This window comes from Canis lupus, chromosome 26 (genome assembly GCF_048164855.1).
Source record: "Canis lupus baileyi chromosome 26, mCanLup2.hap1, whole genome shotgun sequence".
Classification (NCBI taxonomy): Eukaryota; Metazoa; Chordata; class Mammalia; order Carnivora; family Canidae; genus Canis; species Canis lupus.
Window position 1 is genome coordinate 14,963,953 of NC_132863.1, and position 20,671 is coordinate 14,984,623.

Sequence of the window (20,671 nt, forward strand, 5' to 3'; positions counted from 1 at the left end):
GCACCCAGCAGGTATATAACAATTATTTTTCATGGATGAATAGTCAGATGGATGGAAATACTTTCATGTTTATTCTACATTAGGAGGGGGAGAAGATATCTAACTTGTAGGACTGGTTTTCTAATGAGGGGCTTGCTTGGGATGCTCAGGTAGGCCATTTTGCTAATGACTTCAACATGTTAACCTTTGTCACCAGGCTGTTGTTGTTGTCTCCCTGTTCATCAATAATAATGCAATAAATGATATTACTTAAAGGATACTAAATAGGTGGTGGTCAACACTGGGCATGGCTAATGAGCAACTCAATGTCCTAACAATATCGTACATATCTTGCATTAAGATATTGATCCTGGTTACCCAATGTAGAAGGGCAATTATAGGCTACTTTATTTTCTTGTGGATGTCACATTTTAAAAATTTCACAACTAATAGCTGCTACCTCTTCTTGACAGTCATGAAAAAGAGGGGCACCAAGCCTCTGACCTTCTTGACACTATTTGCAACAGCCTCCTTGTGACCCAAGTCATCAGCAGAAAGTTCATTTCCAAATTTGTATTCAGGGTGAGCTTCCTCCTCTTGGTCAGCTGTGTGAAAGACAAAAGGAAAACCCATGAAGCTAAATTACTGCCAGTCAGTCAGATCTTCTTCATAACCTTGGGTGGAGTGTAAATTCTTCCAAAGAAGCTAAATGAAAAGTGGGAACATTTGAATATGCAAATTTATTCAAATAAAACTTTCACTAAACTCTTACCTATTCAAGGCCAAGGAGCACATCTCATTAGCTGTTATTTCTCTCGCGTCCAGCATGATATTTGCCATGGGCATGCGTGATGCTTACTGCATTTTTCTAAGTGAATGATTATTTCCATCCCATTACACTAACTGTAAAAATTAAAGTCTCAAGCACTCAGGAATATCTATGACTTACAAAGTGTGTTCTGATCTTCCCTGGGACTTAGGGAAAACCAAGGAAGATATAAGAAAAGGAAAATACACTTGATAATTTCTAAAAACAGACTGTTTATTTGAATATTATGGATATAGTGACTTGCAGCTGGGTGTGTTGTGACATAAAAGAGAAAGAACTTGGAAGGACTGTACTACACCTGTAAACCTCCTGTCAAAGCTGGCTTAGGTTTAACAGACTAGAATCATTCCTTGGGCTTATGCTAACTGGGAGGCTGGAAGTGGGTGCTAAATAAAGCTGATGCCCCAGGAGCATGGCCTGAGCTGAGAAATGAGGCAGAGAAGCACTCAGTCCACCAGTCCAGAAAGTGACAAGAACTCTGTCCTCCCAAGGCTGTCAGTGGAAAAAGAATCATCCACAGAAAAATGAACCACATGCTGGTGTGAGATCTAGATTCCCATGATCCCCATTCTGAAAAAGCTCCCAGGTTAGGGATTTTCCCCCCAAGCTTTCCAGCATTAGGAGAAACCCACAGGCCTCAGGACAAGGCCAGCACTGTAACCACACAGAGCATGAGGGACTCCTCCTGGAAAAAAAGTGAAATAATTTCTGAGTATAGACTCCCAAGAGTAGGAAGCAGACCCATAAGAATTGGAGAGTTTTTTTTTTTAAAGATTTTATTTATTCATGAGAGACACACACAGAGAGGCCGAGACATAGGCAAAAGGAGAAGCAGGTTCCTCTCGGGGAGCCTGAGGTAGGACTCGATCCCAGGAACCTGGGATCATGTCCTGAGCCAAAGGCAGACACTCAACCACTGAACCACCTAGGCGTCCCTGGAGATTTTTTTTTTTTTAAGCTTGTTTAAAATGTGCAAAGAACTCAAGAACAAGAATCAATGAAAAACTATTTCATCAGTTCTCAGATGCATTTTTTTTCACATATTAATATTTCTGGTATTGTAACACGTTTTTCAATCAATGGTATTTTACAGCGAATAGGAAGCAGCATCTTTCTTTCTTAGTCTTTCAACTGATGGTATCTTAGATTTGGAATTTCTTAAGGGATTGCTTTTTTGCAAAGTGTTATTCCAGATGTGGAAAAAAGTGAGGCAAGACCGAAAGACACCCTCCCGTTTTGGAACTGGTATTCTGATGAGTGGATGAGTGGAGGCAGAGGATTACAAAGAGAAAAGAGCAGGTCATATAGGCCTTTGGCAGGAAACAAAAAAGATTTATGGAGCTGGAATAGGTCTTTTAAAAAATCTAGAGATAAGGAGACAGATTCAGAGATATGATTTACAAATCTGAGGTCACAGAGTAAGTATGGACCTAGATTTCTCTAGATTCTTAGCATGACACCAAGATTCCATGACTACTGGATTTCTATGACCCACAGTGTATAAACAAGATTTTGAAACTTCCTACTATTACTATCAGATTTCCATTTCATATATCTCTTAGTCTAACCTGGCCAGCCAGGTATAAACTACTTGAAGTCAAGGAATGTGTCCCAAACAAATCATAAAGACTTGATACTTTAAAAAGTATGAAAAGAGGCACCTGGGTGGCTCAGTCTGTTAAGCATCTGACTCTTTGTTTAGGCTCAGGTCATGATCTTGGAGTCCTAAGATCAAGCCCCACATTGGGCTTCACACTCAGCCAGAAGTCTGCTTGTCCCTCTCCCTCTGCTCTTCCCTCCCTGCCCCCTCTCTTGAAATAATAAATTTTAAAAAGAAAAAGAGTTGTATGAATGAATGTTACCATCTCTTGATTGTGCAAGGATGCACAGACATAACCACAACCACATACAGTTTTGGCATTCCCTATGTTTGTCACACAGTCCTGGAAGCCATGTGTCCTTCTGAATAGAAATCCTGCCTAATGAATGGGCACACACTTTCATTGACTAAGGGCCTTTGCTATTTCCTACAGCCTCCAGGCAGGGCTACCCTTTTGAGCTATGCTTGGTTTCCTCTTGCCTGCTGTGTTGGAGTATTTAAATTAGAGACTCTAGCCATTCATGTACATAGGATCATACTGTGACACCAGGGTAATTACAGCCAACTGGTTGAGTTGATCAGAATTAAGCCAGGCATCACTGAGGGAACCTAAGCATCATGTATAACTGGTGTAGCATAAACCTGTATACCCTTAAAAAGAAATTCAAGTGGATGATTTTGCTCTCGCAGCTAATTTTCTACATGTATGCTATCCCACATGATTATTTCTGTTCACACTGAATAACATGGGGGCCACCAAAGCCAAATATTTTGTAGGAATACTGAACATAAAAGGTGGGAAAGTACCCTGAAGGAATGATAAATGGAATCACACTGACCCTCATTTTTCATTACTGTGTGTTCAGGAAATTTCACACTTTGACCTCCATCAGTCATATTTTTTCCTCTAAAAATTTTTTTAAACAATTTTGCATATTAGTGTTCTCTTCATATTCCTGTATATTAGAAGGGCAGGATTGTAAGGTACAAAAGGTCTTGAACCTGAAGTCAGGCAATTCTGGGATTGAATCTTAGTACCACTGCTCACTAGCTGTAGGGTCATGTGACTGCATTACCTCCCTAAGCTTCAGCTTCCTTTTCCGAAGACTGCATGTAATGATACCTATTTCATTGGGTAGAATAAAGATTATATAAGGCAGTGACGTAAACTGCTACATTCACAGCTGGTACAACAACGGTGGTTGACATTCATATTATTGTTATTTTCCTTGTTAATTTATTCCATTATTCTTCAGTTTGTTTTACTGGATTGTAGGATCTAGTAATGTCTTAAAGGTTCTTGACTACCATCTATAAAACATAACTGGAGTTAAGGAACTGATTTTACATAACATTCATCTTTTCAAATTTTTAGAACTATTTTCTTGACCTTTTCAAATAACATTCCTTTCAATATTTTACTTCTTTTTTTAAAGATTTTATTTATTCATGAGAGACACAGAGAGAGAGAGAGAGAGAGAGATAGAGACAGAGACAGAGACAGGACAGAGACGCAGGCAGGGGGAGAAGCAGGCTCCATGCAGGGAGACCGATGTGGGACTCGATCCCGGGACTCTAGGATCACGCCCTGGGCCAAAGGCAGACGCCAAACCGCTGAGTCACCCAGGTGTCCCCTCAATATTTTACTCTTAAATCATGTTTAGGTTTATTATTTGCAAAAAAATATTAACTAAATGTAATAGGCATCAGGGTTGATAGCATTTTCCAAAGACAGTTGCAAGAATATCCATTCTAGAATGTGATCTTGCCACTCAACCACCCCCTCGAAACTGGGCGGGCCTTAATTTTGCTTTGATGAACAAAATATACATGCAATGATAATAGGCCAGTTCTGGGCATAGTTTTCAAATAGTTTAGCAGCTTCCACTTTTTGACTCTTGGAACACTGGCTCTCAGGGTGCTCCATCTAGAAACTTGGCCACCATGCTATGAAGCCCAAACCACATGGAAAGGACACATGGGGTGCTCTGGTCTTCAGACCTTGCTTGAGTTCCCCAAAACAACTGCCAGCGACAGGAGTGGGCCATCTTGGACAACCAGCCCAACCGAACCTTCGGATGACTCTAGCTCCAGATGTCATCTGTCTACAAATGCCTAAGAAACTTAAGGGAGAAGCACTAGCATGAGCACAGATGCCCCCCAGAACTATGAGAGAAAGTAATAAAGTGCTATTTTAAGTCTTTAGACTTGGGGGGTGTTTGTTACACAGCAATAGATAATTTTAATAGTCATCAATTAAATAATTCCAGATATCTTTGCCCTCCTAGACACTCACTGCCATATATGACATATGAAAATACATCATTATGTCTGTTTTCCTGGGAGTAGAGTTCAACCCCTGGTTTGGACATGCAACACACACCATCACTGTGAAGTCTGTTCCATAGTAAGATATCTTTATTAAGCCATCCTTATTATTGAGCTTAGTTAATTCTCACAGCTTTCAGGTTTTCACTTATAGTATCAATCTTTCCTAAAATCTACTCATCTATTTCAGATGTTCATATAATAAGCCAAGAGTGTTTCTGTAAGTATTTCAAAATTATTTGGCCCCAAACCACTACATAAATCCAAGGCACTGTCCAACCAATAGGCACACAATGTAAGGCCAAGTCATTGTGCTAATCAATTTTCATACCACATAATGGAAAAATAATTTTCTAAAAACACTGCAAACCTTTAAAATGACTCATTTAAAACCAAACATATAGCTGTGGCTATATGGCTCAAATAAAATAGAAGCTAGTAGTAAATACTCAAATATTAAAAGCAAGGCTGCCTTTTCTAAAATTATCTACTTATATTGGTAATTCTGGTGAGCTGGTTATTTGAAAGAATTTGAAAATTTAATACTGGGTCCCTACTCAAGTTACTTTCCTTGTAACTTGCCTTACTACTATTATAATTAAAACATCGAAGTTTATGTTTCTGTTTATAGGAAAAGATTGCAAAATGCTATTTTTATTCCAATCCCTTGCCTTTTATAGCAAGGATTCTCTGGCTCTGAATTTTTGCTGAGCAGCTGAATGCACAACAGGAAGGGAGATGACTAAGCCACAAAAATCTAGTGCCCAGGTAAACTGGAAGGAACATTTGAAAAAATACCAAAAAATACCAAAAGATTAAAGTCTGGTGCATGAATACACACTTGACTATTAAGAATTAAACCATCACATTGTATAAAAGGATCCATGAAGATAAATTCATGTTTTTCTTATTTTAGAAAGTATTTTTGTGGGGTGCCTGGCTGGTTCAGTTGGAAGAGCATGTGACTCTTGATCTCGGGCTCATGAATTCAAGCCCCATGTTGGGTATAAAGAGTACTTAAATAAACTTTTTTTTTTAAAGTATTTTTTGTGACATGTAAATTAAAAGGAAACCAACTCACCACTTTCTATTTCCTCTTCATTATCATCCTCTAGGATGCTAACTGGGGCAGCAGATTCTCCAGCTTCCATCATGCTTTTCAAAGCCTCGAGCTGTTCTGTTATTCAAAACAAACAGGAAATATCAGTGAGGGTGACAAAACATGAGAGACACTTAACTCTGGGAAATGAACAAGGGGTGGTAGAAGGGGGGGTGGGCAGGGGGTTGGGGTGACTGGGTGATGGGCACTGAGGGGGGCACTTGGCAGGATGAGCACTGGGTGTTATGCTAGATGTTGGCAAATTGAACTCCAATAAAAAAATTAAAAAAAAAAACAAAAACAGGAAGGAGATGGTGACAGATGCTAGATCACCTGCAAAGCCTGAGTCCTCAGATCACCACTGAGAAGGGAATGTATCGCCTAGGTTCCTACTGGCTACATTCCTCACCCAGCTACTGTCTCACCTGGACCTGCTGGCCAGACTTCTTACGTGATGCGCAACCACCACACTGTCTACACTTGATGAAGAACTACGGGAGAGCACGGGTAAAACGCTCAAAAGTTCTGGTCCTAAGCCTGAGATGAAGGCTCAGTTACTGAGGAGAATCTAAGGCTTGGTGACAAAGGCCCATGGTTTGGAGAATGATGTTAAAATGACATTAAAGGGACATGCACACAGGAGATGTGACAAAACTTCAGGAAAAATATCTGCAACTTGTAGACTTGAGACTATTATCCTCCTGTATAAAAAGTTCTTGTAAGTCAGCAAGACAGATGAAATAATTTTGAAAATGGGAAAACATATAGAAGCACATTATAAATAATGATACATAAAGAAACTAGTTACCAAAAACATAAATATCAAAAAAACTGAAGTCTCATTTTCCTTCCACCAGTCAGGCACACATTCATACAAGATGGCCAAGAGCCAGCAGTAAGAATATAACTAGCATTCTCATACGTTTTGGTGAGAGTGTAAATTGGTATGATTTTTCTGAAAGACAGTATAACAAGATGTATCACAATATAAACTGTGCATGTGCTTTGGCCAACCAACTCCAATTGCACCAACTGACCCTAGGAGAAGCTGTGCAAATGTACAAAATGAACAATGACACATGTTTATTGTTGTTTTTACAGAAATGAAAACCCATCAATTTGGGACTGGTTAAACGGTAGCATATCTCACATAAATTCTGCATAGTGTTTCGTACATTATCAGTAAAGTTAGTATGTAGTAACTTTAGTAGGAGTGTAAATACACTCCATTGGTTGAATTAAAGATAATAAAAAATCAGTGTATTTAACACGACCCCAGTTTTATAAAAATGTGTTATGTTTATTTTTTTAAATGTGTTATGTTTAAACATGTATCTATAGTACATGTGTAAAATATATAATTCAGTGCTGTTTCATTATTTTCTTTTATTTTTCTTTGTTTTCATCCTACCATGGTATTATTGTTTTTGTAATGAATGATAATTTCTATAATTTAAAATCTAGAATACCTAGGTTTTGTAAAAACACAATGCAATCATACCAATATTTAATGCTACCAATTCACTGAATTAAGAGACTGGCTGAAAGAAAATATTTTCAAAGACCATCTCCAAGGAGAATATAGGGAAGATAGCTATATAAAATCATTTCTCTCTTTCCACACATAGACATATTCACATATTCACCCAGGACCCCTAGTTATGTATATCTCACAGAGGCAAACTGCAAAGGGAAAGCCATTAAGAGGACTTTAGAGCATAACAAATGATAAGACGCTAGTTCCTTCTATCTTGATAAATTCTAAAATTCCTCTTCCACTTTCTTCAAAATTTCTCATTTTGCCTTGGGATCATTCCAAATCCTGCTCCTTATGAATATATGAATATGCTTTCCCAATGCAGGAACCTACACTTAAATGTCAATGTGGCCCCTTAGCTCTGAAAAGTATACACAATACTTCTATGTTCCCTTTGTCTCCCAAATCAGTGGTTTTAAAATAGATTTCACTCTAGACTGCTGAATTGTCCACACACACAATGAGTGTATGCTTCATCACTGGTGTGTGTCTTTGACTTACTTTTTTCAACCTCAGGTTTCAGCCGTTTATTTTTGATGAGTATTTTTCTTTTGAGGTCATTGGGGGATGGTAAGGGCCTGCCTGGTTCAAGCTAGAGATAAACAGAAAAGGCTGAATTAATGATGTGCTTGTCCAGTTTCATTCCCCGCCCAGGGTGAGCAAGGAGGCCTGTTATACAGCCCAGTATCCACTAGGTGGTAGTCCGCAGTTTTATGTTGTCATTCCCTGACCCCAACCAGCCTACTCCATGCAACTTCACCTTAGACTGTAAACTTGACACCCACAGTCTCCCAGGGACAAGCAGAGGCACTCCACTTTCCCCAGCGGGAGCCGGGTCTGATGTGGGGTGCTGCTGCTGGGGGAAGGGGCTCCTGCTCAACTTCAGGTCTTGCTCTGCTTATGTATCAGGTAAAGTACAAGAGATCATCGTGATAGCTGGGGTCAGAACTGCTTTCCCAGGCAGGAGTCCAGTGCTCCTCTGATCCTCCCATGCGTCGGGCTGTATTAGGAAGCCTGTTTGCTCAGCAGGCTGACATAACCCCTACGCTTGGGATTATGGTTTTGTAGTTTCAGTAAGAGAATCAAGAAGGTGAGTGGTCAATTACTGAAACCTGACCCCTACTGTGGTTTTGTTTGCTTGGATTTATGTATGCAAAGGCAGCGCGTCCTTTCTTCTATCACCTCCGACCCATACAACTGTGCTGTATCTGGTCACCCATTCCCCATTCCCCACGCCTTCAAGTACACACCTACCCACCCTTCCACTCATCCATTTCTTCCATGCGCCCCATTCACTTTTTCAAAAGTAAACTTTATACCACTTACTACATGGAAGGCACCATGCATTCCTAGGTCTGTGTTGCCTCAAACAAAGCTCTTTGCCAAAATTCTGCTTCCTTCTGAAGCCTTCTGTAACTGCTCCATTCCCCAGTGATCTCTCTTGAATCTGGATATTTCTAGTAAGTTTTCAATAGGTCACAAGCCATCTTGTTTTGAAGCGATGGTTTTACCTTTGTGTTCTGTGTCTCCCCAACTGCCCCCCCCCTTAAAACTGAAAGCTTTGCACTTCAGGGAGGTCTTACTGCCACGTGGATCTACTTACACCCCCCACAACACTTTTCATGTATGTGTGTATCACTCTATAAAGAATACAGCCATCTTTCCACAGAAGCAAGCACAAGCACCTCAACCCAATCAGAAAAGTAAACAGAGGGCCTAGGTAAAACAAAAATAAAATTAAAAACAAACAAACAAACAAAAACCAGGGCCAGGCACCTGGGTGGCTCAGTGGTTGAGCATCTATCTGCCTTTGGCTCAGGTTGTGATCCCAAGGTCCTGGGATCTAGATCCGCATCAGCCTCCCTGCAAGGAGTCTGCTTCTCCCTCTGCCTGTGTCTCTACCTCTCTGTGTCTCTCATAAATAAATAAATAAAATTTTAAACACAACTAAAAACAAAAAGACAAAACCAGGGCCCCATTTCTTAGTTTGGATTCCCTCAGAATCAGTGTCTGAGACAAGGATGTGAATATACCCAGGGTTTATTTGGGCAGCAGCGTCAGAAATGTCCATCGGGGGTGGGAAAGTGAGAAAAAGAAGGCAAGCAGCCAACCCCAAGGGGGTGTTATCAGGCAAGTTATCACCCAGGGGGCCGGCCTGTGGTCCTGCTGGGGAGCCTGGCTGGCTGGGCAGGACATGTGTGTTGGCGCTGGGCCTCCTGAGGAGTGAGGGAGCCAGCAGGGAGGGGTGTCAGTTCTCTGGCACTTCTGGCCTGTCTTTCACATATGGGCAGAGCAGGCTCCAGTGACCAGAGCACCTCCCCTCACAGGGAAAGCTGCAAGTGCCAGCAGCAGAATGTCAGGCCAGGGTGCAGGGAGAACAGGGAGTGCTGCGCAGACAGGGGCAGGGAGTGTGTGGCATGGCCTCCGCAGGCTAAAGACAGAGGGTGGGTGCAAAGGATGCAAATATCCTCGTGTCCTAATTTTTCCCCCAGTTTTGTTTGTTTGTTTTTGTTTTTACTACCACAGAGTACTTTATACTTAATCCCATGAGCTCTCTTACTACTCATATCACCTTGTGATGGTGGATCTTTACAGCTTGGAGGTTATGGATCCTTGCAAAAACGTGATGAACTCTCTGGAATAATTATATGCCAAAAAAAATTGTACGCAATGAGAATGAGGTCACAGACCTCACAAAGCCTATCTATGGGCCACAGGTTAGAAGTTCTTTGCTTTATGAAGCAATTAACAGGTGTAAAAATGAAGTGCAAAAAAATGTATGTATAACATTTTTTGAGTATTTTTAAAGATTTTATTTATTTCTTTTAGAAAGAGTGAGTGGGTGCGTGCACAAGCACAGGGCGGTGCAGAGGGGAAGGGATAAGGAGGGGGAAAGAATCCCAAGCCAACTCTGCACTGAGCACAGAGCTTGATAGGGTCTTCAGTCTCACAACCCCAAGATCACAACCTGAGCCAAAACCAAGAATCAGTGTCTACTCAACCCACTGAGCCACCCAGGCGCCACTCCCCACCAAATATTTGTTTTGTTGGGACTTCGGAGCTTGAACTCAAGACTCTTGTGACTTCAATTTAGAGGACTTCTCACAGCAATGGGATCCTATGGGTGCTAACCCTATGTGCACATTTAATTCACCTGGAGGGCTTTTTAAAAAAACACCACACTCAGGCCTTACCCAGAACAATTAACTCAATCTCTAAGTGGGGCCCTGGCAAAGGTTTTTTAAAGATGCTAGATGATACTATCATGCAACCAAGTTGAGAACAACTGCTGAATATAGACTCTTGGCCAGTGGGCATTTTATAAAATTTTAGGACAGAGATCTCAAAAATCATAAAGACCTCAAGACCTTCCAAATTAAACTGAACCAGATGTTTATTTTATGTCTTTCTCTACACATCTGTCTGAAGCACAAAAGCTTTCCATACCAATGAATTTAAATAAATATGAAGATCTTTAGTCCTCTAGCACTACTTGACCCTTTAGAAATGAATTTCAAAACAAATCCATTCAGGTTAGAAATATGGTTTGCTAAAAATACATACTGGATGTGATTCAAGTGCTTGTTTCAACAGGAGATCCCCAAATAGATCTTCACAATATTTGGACATCTTGTACTGTTGATATTTGCTGGAGAGAGAGAGAGAGAACTGGCATTTGTAAATTCAAACATCCATTAACTGTCCAAGAAGAAGAAACATCCATTCCTAGGTGATTAAAAACTCCCACTCTGTAAAATCTACACTTGTCCCCTGGATGCTAAGCGAGATGCTGTTACATACCACAGACTTTAACTGGTATGGTAAAAAGTATATTTTGCCCCCCAAATTAAGTAAACAGAATAAAAATGGCTCTCAAAAAAAAAATGGCTCTCAACTCATCAAGTCTGATTTCAAATCTACTGCCATATCTTCCAACTCAGTGGAACTTCAAGCAAGGTATCTTGATCCCTCACCTTTTGTTTAGAGGAAGCATCTCTAATACATATAAAGAGGACTTTTTTTTCCTTTTTTTTTTTTTTTTTTTTTTTTTTTGGAGGTTAGAGGGGGTAGTGGTTTGGGATTTTTTTCCCCTTTCTTTTTTGTGTAAGACCAAGTGTCCTTGCCATTTCCCAAAACTATTCAGCTATTTAAAAAGATGTACAGCAGCAGTGGGGAATGAACAGTAGCTACTTAGAGTTAGAACACATCATTATACCTGCAGTGATTTTCAAAGGAGAGAATTACAGGATATTCGGATGTGACAAATGCAGTTTCCTTGATGGCTTGAATAACATCCTTTAAAGATAAAAAGTGTTAATGAGAGAAAAGAGAAAAAAAAAAAAACAAATTAAGGCACCTGAAGCCATTCCAAGACTATTAATTTCAGAAAGTCAATTCTGGCAATTAAGACTTGGAGAAGCCATTCACCTTGATACCTTTACAGGTGGAGTCCCCCTTGTGGCTGGACTCAAGTGCAGTTAATGGTTGACGACAATTTTTTTTCAAAGCTATCTCGGACTTCTCCAAAATTATGGTGCTATTAACTGACAAGAAATTCATCTTAATGGCATGCTGGCTCCTTGCTCCATTACTTGGTAAGACAGGTTCAAAGCTCATCTTTCTTGCTCAAGAGCAGGTGAAGTTTTGGCTATTTTCATTAATTTGATGAAACTGAATTAATTGTCTCTTATTAGCCTGATGAATCTTGAGGATGGGAGGTGACCAGAGAGGGGTTTCTCCTTGATCAAGCAACATGTGAGGTCAAACAGGAGGTGTTCTGGATGTCCCTCTCTGAACCAAAAGCTCGGCCATTTGAAACAACCTTTGAATGAGCTGAGAATGTCCTTCCCTCAGACAGCTGGCCTTGCTCTCTGCTTCGCTTTAGAAAGCATGATTTCAAACCAATGTTTCTAAAACTGGAGCATATTTGGTAAAAATCCCCAAATTCTTACTGGCTTATAGTTAGCCACAGGGAAAATGCCACCATTCAATTAAATGGAAAAACATTTTACAATAGTCATCTAGGGAAGTCCATTTGAAACAATTATGCCTTGGGTTAGATAATCCTAGAGTATTTTAGTGAGCACTTTCATGGCTAAGGTGGTCCTTTAATTATTCTTGCTTAAAGTTTCTTCCCAGGTGAAAATGCCTGAGACCTTGACTGTCCACTTGAGCTGACCAAGAAATACTCCTGGAGAGAAATTTTTGCTCTCTTCATGGGTTCTCCTTTGCTCACCTCCAGGCTGAGAGGACTTGGCCTTCTTTTCAGGTAAACTTCCTTATTAGTCTCCTTAATTCTCTAAAGAGGACATCAACCTTTCCTGTCAGTTTGGTTGGCTGTGCAAACTCATGGCTTCCCACTTTAATACTCTTGATACTGCTCAGGGAGTGCAATTCTTTCTCAGGGAACATAATCTTGAATTCATTGCTACTCAAAATTCACTAACATCTGGCTAAGAGAAATGGTATGCATGGAGTGTTATGGGTATAGGGCCTAGGCATCTGTTTTAACAAATACCTCTGGTGATTTTCCACATGTAGGCAGAACAATTGCTTTAGGTGTTGCAATAACTATTCTAAATTACACCAAACTGACAGAGACAGATGTATCTGAATATTGTCCAACCACAGAATTTCATTTTTTGACTTGTCTTTTGGCAGGATATCATTGGAGCATAGTGAGGAGCCTTGTAAGAAACCAATCTCCAAACTACATAGAGATCACCAAAAGGCCATTACTTGAAATGCCTGTTTATAAAACTGTAGATGCCTCTCTTTGAGGATCCTTGGGGAAAAGTCTTCTCTCTAGCACCAGGACTGGAAATAACTATGCTTCTTTGGACCAAAGGCCCTATTTCTATTTTATAAATCTTGTGAATCATCATGTTTCCTCCCTCCTTGTGCTGAATTCTAGAAAGTTTGGAGCCCATTTATGGCTTGGCTTGACAGTTTATAGGACTTCTTATAGAGCATTCATAAACTCTAACCTCACTAAACTTAGCTTCTTACTCTTACAGGTGCTATTAATAATCTATTTTATTTTCTGTATTCTATTTATCTTTTTATGCCAATTTGAAGTCCTTCAGAAATAGTGTAAATTGAGCATGAAAACAAAAGATTGTTTCTAAACAGTCTTAAGAGTCAGGGGGAGTCTGGCAGAGAAACCTCATTATATAGCACTGTCACCATTTGAAAGCAGCAGAGTTAAAAAAAGATGGTGCTATTAAGTGGAAAAAACATGTTTCTTGACTTTCAGAAAATGAATAATTTGTTTTCTCCACTTCATCTATCTCTACAATAGTTCAGAAAAAGACTATGGCTATTTTGAACTTACCTTAAAAAGGATATCTGTACACATAGCTTTTCCATGAGTTATTATTGGTTCTTGGTCTTCACCTTTTCCGTCCCAACAGTCAAGTTCAACACATCTAGGCACACAGTGAAATTGCAATATTGAACCCTTACAATAAAATAGTGTATGTGCAAATTAAAAGAAGAGATACCAAAATAAGTTGTTTTTTTTTTTTTTTTTACAGAAACAGAACATGGATTAAATAACATGATTATTTCATGGAGTATGCAAGTTAAAATCATATTATATTCTTTACCATGTTGATGTCATCAAAAAGGGACTGTCAGAGATAAAGACAGACTTAAGAGATACAACAACCAGTGAGGTTCTGAATGAAATTCCAGTCATGACAAAGCTACAATGAAGGAAATCTGGGGGCAACTGGTAACATCTGAATATGGGTTGGGTTTGATGATGTTAAAGAATAAGTTTTAAAATTTTGTTAGGTGAATAGATAGATAGATAGATAGATAGATAGATAGATAAAACTTTGTTAGGTGAAATGATGTTTCTTCGACCATAAAAGAAAATGTTCTCATTGTGTCAAGTATTCAGAGACAGAAGTAGTGATGTCATTTCTTTAGAGTCTCTCCATACACAAAAAATAGTTATTAAAAAATAAGGTACTGGTTATTGACAACCAAGAAAAAATATCATGTAGCTACATTTCTTATTTTTCATAAGAAAACCATTTTCAATAATCTTTATTCTCAGAGAATGACATTTTAGAACTTTTAACATTAAGTAGAGCCACATTTGCCAATGCTTCAGATCACTAAGAGACTTAGCATAACTTCTTAAAAACATTTTTTTTTTTTTTTGTAATTTAGAGGGGGGGATATCTAAAAATGTATAGTAAAAAATGTTTTTTGGTCCTTAGGAGGATTCTAGAACTTTCTGGGGCAGAGATCTTCTGTTCTTTCTCAAAGGTTACATGACCAGTATAATCAATTAAAGAAGAAAAATGGCCTTTTCATTCTGAATACTACTTCCTGTTTCTTTTAGAGAAAAGCCAATTAAATTGAAGGGCATCATATACAAAAATTTTTAAAAAGAAAATAAAAAAAAGCTGTCCTGAGTCTCTGACCTGCAACCAGCCAGGAGAACCTGTCTGTACATTTCTACTGAAGATTTCCCACCAAACTGTCGGCCAGTGAGATAGGTGTTATGTGAAGAACTGATGAAGTAGTGGGCCAGAGGGTGGTCCATTTCTTGGTAAAGTTCTAAACGATCCAGGAAGACTGGGGCATTTTCATCTGACATCAGATATCTGCAAAACCCATCACTTGATATGAGGCCTAGGGGGAAAAAGAGCAGTTAGTAGACATGTGGCTCTGGAAATACACAACTCACATTTTCTTCATGGAAGTTGAGGCAGCTTCATCAAAGTAAAGACTACTTCTCAGTCTCTTCCCCAAAGACCATCATCCTTCAGAACTTGAACAAAACAACAGAGCTGCACGTTCTAAGTAACCTAATGCATTCCACAAGACAGGTGGTGCTCTGCTTTCTTAAGTAGGATGGCTGAAGCCCATGATTCCCTAAGCTCAGAAGCACAGTTCCAGGAGCTGTGGTGACCAGGGGTCAAGGGAACATTTGTCGGTTCTGCTTCTACCACTCACTCCTTATGTTCTGGGGTCTCAACCTTCTCTTCTCTCAAATGGGGAGAAATACTGGCCACACTTGCTTTCCAGGACTGCCCTGAATGATAAAGAAGAATATTATACGAGAGGGGCTCTTTAAAAAGTGGAAAACAGGGGAGTCTGGGTGGCTCAGTTGGTTAAGCATCCAACTCTTGATCTCAGGTCAGGTCTTGATCTCTGTGTCATGAGTTTGAGCCCCGTGTTGGGCTCAAGAGGAAAACACAACTGTAGGGTGCTATTGTTCTCACTGGAATGGAGAAGGAGTTAGCAGCCATGCTGGGTTTAAACAATTCATTTCTCCTATTTTATCTATGGAACAGGATATGGGACTGTGAGAAGAATATTCAGTAGTCATTGAAATATGGCCCCAAGAGCCCTTTCTAGTAGGGCAGGTCCCTTGTGGTCTTCTCAGGGGAAGTGATCAATTATTTCTACATCTCCTACCCTGTCAACCATTGACCACCTAAGGTTTCTGTTTTTATTTAAGCATTTGCAAGTTATGAACTGATTTAAAACTTATTAAAAAAAGTACAGATGATAGCATAATAAATAACTCAGGACCTAAACCACAGCTTTGTAACATTTTACCTTATTTGCTTTACATTTTTTAGAGGAATACATAACTACAGATGTCTTTGCAGCACCCTGTGTTCCCACCCTCCATTCTCTTGCAGTCCCTCTTTCTACTTCCTTGTAGACGTCCACTTCCTAACTTTTTGTATTTAACATTCTCGAAATGGCTTTGTAACTCTACTACACATGTCCTTATCCAAACAATAGGTAAATATGAATATTTAAAAGCTTTTATAAAAGATATACCACTATTTGCATACACAACTTGCTATTTTTACATTTCCTTAGAACTTATTCAGTTAATATAAATAGCTCTTGTTCATTTATTTTTCCCTGAATATAGTAGAACATATAGTGGTAGTAAGTAGTACTGCAGAATGTAGAGTGGGTCCATCTATAAATACACCAATTTATTGTTCATTATTCTGTTGATGTGTATTTAGGTAATTTCTAATTATAATTAAACATACTACAATAAAAATCTGTGCACCTATCTCCTAGGGCACACACATCCATGCTAAAAGCAAATACTTTTTAAGGCACTGAGACAGATGACGTGATGGAAGAAACAGATAAGCCCTTCCTTCACGAAACATATTATGGAAAAGAGAGTAAATAAATTAGCAAATAAATAAAAGTGTAATGTAACATCATGAAAGTGCTAGAAGGAAATAGAAAGCAGGGAATGAAGGTGATAAAGAATGACCAGGATGCTGTGTTAGATACATGGCCAGCAAAAGCCCTTCTCAGGTGGTCACATTCATGAGTAGGGAGAGTGCCATATGCACATCTGGGGAAGGTCATCCCAGATAGATGGATCAGCAAATGCAAAGTCCTTGACGCAGGAGTGTGTGACCAAGGGGAGAAGTAGCTAGAAATGAGGCTGGAGAGGAAGCCAAAAGCTCTACCAGTTGAACTTAAGTCTTTGCTAAGTACTGTATGTAGGGAAGCCTTTGGAAGGTTCTCAAGGGTGTAATAACATGATTAAAATTAGTTTTTAAAGGTTTAGTCTGGCTGCTATATGGAGCATAAACTGTAAGGCACTGAGTAGAAAGAAGGAGACTAGTTAGAAGTCATTGGCATTGTCCAGGAAGACATGATGTAGGTAGGCTTGGATAGTCTGATGAAGGTAAAGAGGGTGAAAAGTGATTTATTCAGGACTCATTCTGAGAACAGATCTGGTTGGTTTTGCTGATGCATCAGAAATGATGTGAAAGAATGGAAGCAAGCCAAGGAAGATTCCAAGAATTTTGGCTTGAAAATCTGGGTGAATAGGGAAGTGTGGGTGGCTCAGCAGTTGAGCATCTGCCTTCAGCTCAGGGCGTGGTCCCAATCCAGGGGAGTCCTTCATCAGGCTCCCTGTGAGAAGCCTGCTTCTCCTTCTGCCTGTGTCTCTGCCTCTCTCTCTGTGTCTCTCATGAATAAATAAATAAAATCTTAAGAAAAAAAATAAATAAAGAAAGAAAATCTGGATGAATAATGGTACCATTTTCCTCGCTGAGAAGGGCACAGGTCTGGGTCAGGGATTATCAAAATATGCTGAACATACACACTTGAAATGCCCATTCAGTATTAAAATGGAGAGTTCTACTGCAGGTCTGTAGTTGAAGTTAGAGGTTAGGAGTGGAGAATTTGAAAGTCATGTGTGTAGAAGAAATTTAAAGCCACTGGCCTGGGTGAGTGCACTTCCTCTGACATCCAGAGCTGGGAACAATACAGGAGATTCTCTGGGGTACATACCTGGAGGTGAAAAGGCTGGGCTGCAGGAGAGGCATATTTTCCACTTTTCCAATTATTGCCAAAATATTCATCAAGATGGTTGGTTGTACCGATTTAAGCTCCACCCCGGAAATTTATAGGAATGCCTTTTGCACCACATTCTCACCCCACTTGATAATGGCAGATTTTGAAATTTGTGTCATTTGTGAAATGGTGAAGCTGATTTTTAGATGTGTCAAGGTAATTTTATAGAATTTAGGACCTGAAAGGACTTTAGAAATAATGAAAGACACACCTCTGTCATAACATTTATCATACTGCCAATGGACTGCTGAGCATTGTCCCTCAACAGATCACAACTGTCTTACTTACTTTTGAATCTCCAGCACTGGGCACAGTGTTTGGCACCTGTCAGCTCTCTATAAACTTAATAAAATGAACGCAGGGGAGCGAAATGAAATACTAGTTGAAAGACTGTACGAACTCTGCTGTGTTACAAGCAAGGAAACGGAGGCCCAGGAATATAGTCCCTTGCCCAAGGTTATACAGTGACAGGATGGCAACAAGAATCAAATCAAATACTGCAAAGTGCTATATTACCTATCAAGCCACTCCTCTGTTCACTTTAATCCCATGCAATGTAGAATAAATAACAATACTCAGAATATTTGTAGAGAGATAAATAAGGAAGCAATCTTGCTGAAAGTAGGTGGTTGGGGCCTTAGCAGGAAGTGTAACTGAACATCTTTGTGACCTGGAAAAATATCAGGGATGGGTCATGTGGTGTGGCAGGCCAGTACATGTAGACACAGGTTTTATGTGGGTCCATAGATTATATAAACCTCTCAGCCACATTCAATGAGATACAAAGAAAGAACTCAGAAACCAGAGGCCATGATACCCATGGGCACATGGAAGAGACAGAACCCAAACCTGAACCTCCCTTCAACTCTTTAGTGGGACACAAGGGTGAGGCTGCAGCTCAGGTATCTCTTCCCAGGACTTCCTGTCCAATTATAGCATCATCACCTGTCCCAACCTTTGCAGGTGCCTCCCACTGCTTTGAGACTGACCTTAAATTTCCTCTCCATGCCTTTCCATTGTCAAATATTGGAATGGACAGCACACTGTTTCCAATATATCACTGAAAGAGGCAGATGTTCAGAAGCCCCAATAACTCGCTATATTGATTCATATTTAATTTCCTATCAGTTGCATTTGTATTCCATAACAGAAGTCCAATGATGGGAAGGCTCATCAGGTCATGTATTAAAATTTGCTTGGCAAAACAAAGGGGAGAAAAAGAAGGCACAAACTTTTCTAAGACGTGAAATTCCTTCGAAGATTGCAAACAGACTGGGCATTTTTGCAGTCTGAGCATCATGCAATAGTAAAGGTTGAATATAAGAGTACAATGGGGAAAATATCATTATAATGTGTTTAATAATACAGGAAATTTAACATTCTACCTCAGGCAACATCGGCAAATTCTGATGTAAGGTAAAATTTATACTAGCTTAGAACAGGAAAAACAAAACAAAACAAAAAAAGCAGTCCATTAAAACTCCCTGGCTCTAGGGAACTCCAAAGCATTTAAAGATGCCTTTAACTAAAAATCCAAGAACGTTCAAAGAAAGTTGCATATAGTCTTTGCTTTTTCATTAATAAAGAAAATTATCTTTTTTTCAATTTTATTACCTTTTTTCTTCAAATCTTCATCAGGCTCATACATCTCGATGATCTGCATTGCCCTTTTTGCATCATAAAATGGGAATAAAATTTCATTCAGTCGAGGGTCTCGCTGATGCTATGATGAGAAAATAACCCCATTTAGGTTGACATTTCTCACCCTTGGGGTATTATATATCACTAAAGTACATAATTTCTAAAATAAAGTATATTTAAAGGATCACATTTATAGTTACAAAGATAGGATTTCACTGTCCTACTCTCTTTCTCCCTAAAATATACTTCAAAAGAGTCCATCTTTGGGAGTGCTTTGTCGGTTTCCCTCACTGAACTGGAGAGAGAATACAGAATATACTTTTTTTTCCCCTCCAAAAGCTAAAGGATACATAAAATGGTGTGCATGTCAATTGTGCTGTCTTCTAGTTCCCATACCATAGGTGAGAGGTTTGGCATAAAAATCTATAAAAAGTGAGGTAAAAAATCTTTGGCAGAGGAAAAAAAAAAGAAAAACAAAAGCAAAAACCAAAAAAAAAAAAAAAAAAAAACCCCAAATAACTCAAATAGTTAATATACTAACTGAAGTGCCAAAAAAGAAAAACAATAGTAACAAAAACAAAAAAATCCCTAAGGTTAAAACAGGCAAACATCTTTTCATTTGTATTATATATATTTTTTACATAGATTTTTACATAGAAAGATTTCTTAGGGAGTCTGCAGGCTTCATTTTCTTGAGTAAATATTTATCAAATCACACCAATTGTAATAATGATGATGACAATCAGCACAAGGATATGTAAAAATTATCGACAATATGAAAATCTGTACTTATCAGTAGTGCAGAAAGTCTTTTTCACTATGAAAAAGTAAATTTCCTTGGTTTGCTCCTCTGGGGAGGAGGAGTCCATGAATAAGGCACTTAGGAAGCTGGTGATGCCATTCTTTTCAAATCAGCACCTGGATGCTCATGGTACCATGAGAGGGACCAGGAGCAATGCTATTTCTGCAGTTCTGCCATCCAAACTTCACAGCAGTGGTGAAAAAAAAATCCAATTTACTAACTCAGCTACAATCTTGTGTGTGTGTGTGTGTGTGTGTGTGTGTGTGTGTGTCTGTATCTGGAGGCAGTGGTCCATGAAACTTCCTTAATGTTCACCGTGAATTGGACCCTGGTCATTCATCAAATCTATAACTTCTATGGAAATAATGGCAGATAAGAAGGTGTGAGCAAAACCTGGTCAACAGGTAGAACCTTGGCAACAATTCTTTACCCAAATATATGCACAGACGTTGAAAAAGAGTACTGAGAAGTGTTTAAGAAACAGT

At 39.3% G+C, this 20,671-nt stretch overlaps 1 protein-coding gene across 11 annotated transcripts in view; it reads right to left on the reverse strand.

Annotated features, from left to right (window-relative positions):
- PLCB4 (phospholipase C beta 4) overlaps positions 1–20,671 on the reverse strand; it is a 418,616-nt gene that overhangs the window by 68,117 nt on the left and 329,828 nt on the right. For all 11 annotated transcript variants that reach the window (XM_072800091.1, XM_072800090.1, XM_072800095.1 and 8 more), the window contains 8 exons: positions 19,358–19,466; positions 14,812–15,022; positions 13,707–13,800; positions 11,589–11,668; positions 10,937–11,021; positions 7,874–7,964; positions 5,818–5,913; positions 484–584 (listed from right to left, as the gene is read on the reverse strand). In XM_072800091.1, coding sequence (XP_072656192.1) covers positions 484–584; positions 5,818–5,913; positions 7,874–7,964; positions 10,937–11,021; positions 11,589–11,668; positions 13,707–13,800; positions 14,812–15,022; positions 19,358–19,466 — 867 coding nt within the window. The remainder of the gene's footprint in view (positions 1–483; positions 585–5,817; positions 5,914–7,873; positions 7,965–10,936; positions 11,022–11,588; positions 11,669–13,706; positions 13,801–14,811; positions 15,023–19,357; positions 19,467–20,671) is intronic.